Here is a 5,482-nt window from a genome sequence, read left to right on the forward strand (position 1 = left end):
CCTGCATCTTTTGTTTTTTCTTCGGTGGATAGCGATGCGTACTGATCAGTTTACTCTGTAGGTTTGATCCATCAGAAGTCATTCCTTCAATAAAATATTTGTTTTTAAGTTCAGAAAAAGCTTCTTCTTATTCGAAGTATCATAACTTTTTTCCACAGACGGCGCCAATTGATGGAGTCTCCCTTCTGATCCGGTCGATAACATGCAAAACAGCATAGAAACTAACCGGACAGCTGTGGTCCGCTTAATTCTCTGTTGTTTAAGTCAGTTTAGACTTGAGCAACGTTTTGAGTATATGAATGTAATTGTGTTTTGAGACATACCTCAAACTCTTTATATAATAGTTGACTGAATACCTAGTAGACTTCAAATAGGAAAAAGATTCCTATTTAGTAGGATTTGAGATTGAATAGGAAAGAGATCCCTTATTCAAGTGAAAGTCTTATTCATGAATATCTTCCTGAACAAACTTATCTTCTTAAATAGGGTTTGTGCCCAAATAGGAAAGATATTGCGTAGATTCGGTTCTTAAGCGAATCCCTCAGGCGACGCGCTTTATCCTAGTCTTCAAGGATTCTAGCTCATCCTGGGGATTTAGATGATTCTTCTTTTGATCTTCGGGCAAATCGAATTCCATGAATTCGACTGCCGATATTGTTTGGCTCTTACCTTTTAGGCAGAGCTGATATTCTCTTGGAGAGTACATCTCATGCGATAGATTCGGTATCTATCACTAACTATTAAAATATTTATTGAATATTTATAAATTTATTTAGACTTTGCTTAAAAATAGTTATTTTATTACTAGTATGAAGATAAAAAAATTATTGATATTTATTAATATATAAAGATTATTAAGTTAATTTAATAAAAAATTTAAAGAAAGTTGTTATAAATAGCCTACTTGAATAATTTAACCTAAATATAATATGTGTTATCAATGGCGGAATAAGAAAGTTGATTAACATGGGGCAAAAATATTTTCTTAGTTGAACTATATACGTTGTTTAAATATTTTGCCAGACCGAATGACAAATTGTTAATATTTAGTTTTTTAATTGTTTTGGACCAAATGATAATTCGTTTGGCTCATTTTTTTTTTTCAGTTCTCTTAAAATAATCATCCGATGCTCATATAGTCGTCCCATTGTATTATTGAATACTACCGATACGAGATTTATATAATTCATTTTCATATAACTACTATTAATTTAAAAAATTTGACTGCATATTTATGAGTATTTTGATTCATATAAATTCGGATTAAATATATTTTTTGGATTAACTTTTCATAAAATAAGAAAGTAAAGAATGTGCAACTTATAAACTATAGTATGGGTTTATAAATTATTAGAATATCGAAAGAAAAAAAACTAATTGAATAAGTGAATGATGAATCATATTATATGTCATCTCAGTTGCTTCTGGGGACAAAAATCTGAGTAATAATTATCCCAATCTATCAATAGCCGCCTCCTATCCTTTTTGTTTTTAATTAAAAAATTAAATTTGGTCACCGCTAATTAATTTTATTGATCGAGGGTGGACCATCTTCTTTCGTTAATTTTTGTATATAATTTTTTGAACAAAAAATTTTATGCTGTCTAGACAGCAGAAAATTCCTACAACATGGCATGTGGCAGCCTCTTATAGGCTGATGAACATGCTGCACTCTCTTCCTATTAAAAGATCAAGAAATCAGTTTAGTGCTAGTTAATTAACTAATTTACCTATTACAATTTTAAAAACTGCCACATATCATTTATTGTCTATTTCTATTCCCAATTAATTAACTGGTTTAATATTAGTTTTTTCTTGAGAGAGTTTCATATCAGTTAATTAACTAGTTCAGTTTATGCATAAAAGATGATGAAAATAAATTTTTTTCATTGTAGCAATATTTACTTTTCAGTAAAATTGTTGCAACCTTTTTTACCAAATGAACCCTTGAAATTCAAAATGAAGCCAATAACATATCATTTCTTTTACACCAAGCCAAAATAGTTGCAACCATTTTTGCTAAAGGACCAACATAAATAAACCATAACCATTTGATGGTGGTTAATAATTAGCATATGCATAATACCAATAATCATAAAGAACACAAGTTGAAAAGACAGTAATCAGCTTTCTCTATAATTGTTTGACCTAATGATTATTCTTTAGGTATGCATAACCCAATTACTAATCCCTAAAAAATTAAACAAAATTGATGGCGGATGCTTTGAGTTTATGATAAGTTTGTAAATTAAAATTGTTTTTTTTAAGCTAGATAATGAAATTAAGTTATACTAATGTGGCATTCTAATGTGGCTTTGTTGGAAGTGCTTTAATTGGTTGTCCTCAAAATTAAGGGCAATTGCAGGTAAGAGAAGTGGAATAATTTTGTTTTTAACATGGTTGTCAAATCCGAACCGGACCGGCCGGTTCGACCAGAAAACCCTCGAACCGGCCATATCAACGGTTCGGGTTGCACTAAAAACTCTTATAATTACAAACCCGCGGTTTTTTAATCGAACCGGCCGGATAACCGCTGAATTGGACCAATTAACCGGTCAAGTAACCGGAAAACCCGGTCCGGTTCGGTCAATCACTTAAAAACCCAAGCCCTTATTAAAAAAAATAGGGAATTTAAATGTCATTGCTGGGATTTGAGCCTTGATTGTTTAATACTCCCTCCGTCCCATTTAAGAAGGGACATATTCCATTTTTATTTGTCCCACTTAAAAAGGTCATATCGTGTTTTTTGTGCCAATTTATATGAATTTTCCTTTTTTACCCCCTTTTCTCTTTCCATAATTAATGACTATTAGTCTATACACAAAATATAACACTATCATAAATAGGGGTAAAATAAGAAAACACTATAGTAATTAATGTTTTCTTAATATATGTGAAAAAGTCATTTGTCCCTTCTTAAACGGGATGGAGGGAGTATTTTTAGTGGAAGCATTCAATACCACCAAGCTAACTTATTATTTATGTCTATGTTTCTTATTATATAATATATATAATTATTAATAGTTATAATTTTTTATTTTATTATTTTTATAATACGGGTTTAATTCCGGTTGAACCCTTGACCCTCTAGTCTCACCGATTTTATCACCGGGCCGGGTTTGACAACCATGGTTTTTAAAGAACTTGTCAAAAAAAGCTATCGAACATAACAAAGGAAATATTGAGATGCGGATGTTTAATATTCGTCTAAAATTCTACTCCTTCCGTCTCAAAACAATAGTTCACTTTCTTTTTTTCACACAGTTTAAAAAACACAATCAGTGCCATGTTGCAGGAATTTCTTGCTGTTTAGACAGTAGGAAATTTTTGTTTTAATTTTTTTATTTAATAAGCACAGATTTTAAATCTATGTTGTTTCTTATTTTGGATTTTGAATATATTTTTTATATAACCGTTGATCGAATTGTACCCTTATATTTTTTATTAATAAAATATTCCTTTTAAAAAAAATCATATATCATCTTATCACATTGAGGTTCAAATATTTATATTATATCTATTTATGAAGCATCATTCTTTTTTACCAAAATGCCATTTCATATGCCCAAAAGGAGCAAAATCACCCTATAAATATTCTTTTTAAAATACATTAAAAAAAATTAAAATTGAATATATTTTCAGCGAATTAGTTAAATTGTGTCCGATTTACAACTTTTTGGATAGATTAAAAAAAATTAAAAAAATTTGGCCAAATTAGGCCAAATTAGGCCTTTTTTTCAAAACCTAAATGCCATATCATATGTACGAAATGAACAAATGCATCCTATAAATATCCTTCTTATGTGTCTCTAGTTTCACCACAGCAAAGATAATCAAACTACGTACAATCTTAGATCTAGTGTTTTTATTAATTACTTTTATTTTAAAAAGGATACATATCATGGCCGCAGTGACTCATGAAAAAGAGATTGCCACTGCAATCCCAGTAGCTAAAATGTTCAAGGTTTTTGTGCTTGAAGCTGCCACCATTATGTCTAAGATCGTGCCTCAGGTAATCAAGAACGTTGAGATTCTTGAAGGAAATGGAGGGCCAGGATCCATTATCAAGACTACATTTGTTGAAGGTAATACGTTCTATAATGGAGGCATGGAATATAAGTATATGAAGAATAAGATCGACGTGATAGATAGCGAGAATTTCGTATACTCATACACTACAATTGAGGGTGATCCATGGATGGAGTCACTCGACAGGGTCTCTTATGATGTCAAAATAGCGGCTTCTGCCGATGGAGGATCCATTTGCAAGAGCACCATCAGCTACTTCCCGAAGGGCGACGCAGTGATCGATGAGCGCCAAATCAACGACGATCAAGAAACGATGATGGCCATGGGCATGTTCAAAGCTGTTGAAGCCTATGTTTTGGCCTATCCAGATGCTTAAATCAACTCTATCACTATGTTTCTTGTATTCTGTCATGCATAAGTAACTACTTTTCTGTTGCTAATATATGTTGCAAATGGTGTGTCGGTTGTTATTGCTTAATTATTGTGTTTAAACGTTATATATAAAATGAAATAAATTGAATATTGTATTTGATGTGTTACTAGATAGTTTATTTTAGGATGAACCAAAAAAATATTAAAAAAAAATTGAGTATAGAAATGCATTTTTAGGTTTATTTATACTGCATTAATTAAAGATTAAATTTTTAGTAAATTTATGCTCTCGGTTAAAAATCAACACGTCAGGACATATCAATCTTGTAATGCATCAGATCGTTTCTACACCATGTCTTAGAACAATATGATATTTGCTCTTTATTAGAATTGTCGAAATAGGTCATAATACACTAACCCGATTGTCAAACACGTAAAATTGACCAATCAGTGTTTTTAACAGATTTGTGGCGAAGATCTATCAATCCGTTTATGATAGAAAATAAATAAGTCTTGTCATGGAATGATAAGCGTTATGCATCAAACTACTAGGTCGTGAATTCGAATTCTTTCATAAGCGCTCCTCCTCCTTAATTATATAAAAAACAAAAATCAAACCAAACTCTGCAGCAGACCAACTAAATGCCTTTCCAAATATCTGACTAAAACTAGTATATTTTGTGAACATCATGTGTATAATTTATAAAATTATCATGTATCTAAAGATATTTCTAATATATTTTAGTATTATTCTAAAGTGTATTTACAAATATATGAAGAATATATGTATACCATTTACTTATATCTGAAATGTAGTCATAGCATATTTCTAGTAAATTGTATGTGCTGCATTTATTTAAAAGGGATTATTACTGTTTATCCCTCATGATATTGGACTATAATTATTAGTTTCTCTATGAGTTTTAAAAAATCAACCGTTTATTCCTTGATTTTATTTAAATTAATTACTACTCTCCATACGTTAGTTATATGGTCCGTTTATTATAATTAAAAATTTAATTTTGCCCATAAACTTATTTTTCTTTCAAAAATTCATAGTCATAAAATAAAAACAATCCAA

At 30.4% G+C, this 5,482-nt stretch overlaps 1 protein-coding gene across 1 annotated transcript; it reads left to right on the forward strand.

The window, feature by feature from the left end:
- Nucleotides 1–3,824: 3,824 nt before the first annotated feature.
- Nucleotides 3,825–4,556, forward strand: LOC126680831 (major allergen Pru ar 1-like). The gene has a single exon (XM_050376056.2). The coding sequence runs from the start codon at nucleotides 3,902–3,904 to the stop codon at nucleotides 4,403–4,405; it is 504 nt and encodes a 167-aa protein (XP_050232013.1). The 5' UTR covers nucleotides 3,825–3,901; the 3' UTR covers nucleotides 4,406–4,556.
- The last annotated feature ends 926 nt before the right edge of the window (nucleotides 4,557–5,482 follow it).

Source organism: Mercurialis annua, linkage group LG5 (genome assembly GCF_937616625.2).
Source record: "Mercurialis annua linkage group LG5, ddMerAnnu1.2, whole genome shotgun sequence".
Lineage (NCBI taxonomy): Eukaryota > Viridiplantae > Streptophyta > Magnoliopsida > Malpighiales > Euphorbiaceae > Mercurialis > Mercurialis annua.

Excerpts from the sequence above, each read along its gene's own strand:
- LOC126680831 (XM_050376056.2), top strand. The coding sequence starts at position 3,902 with ATGGCCGCAGTGACTCATGAAAAAGAGATTGCCACTGCAATCCCAGTA.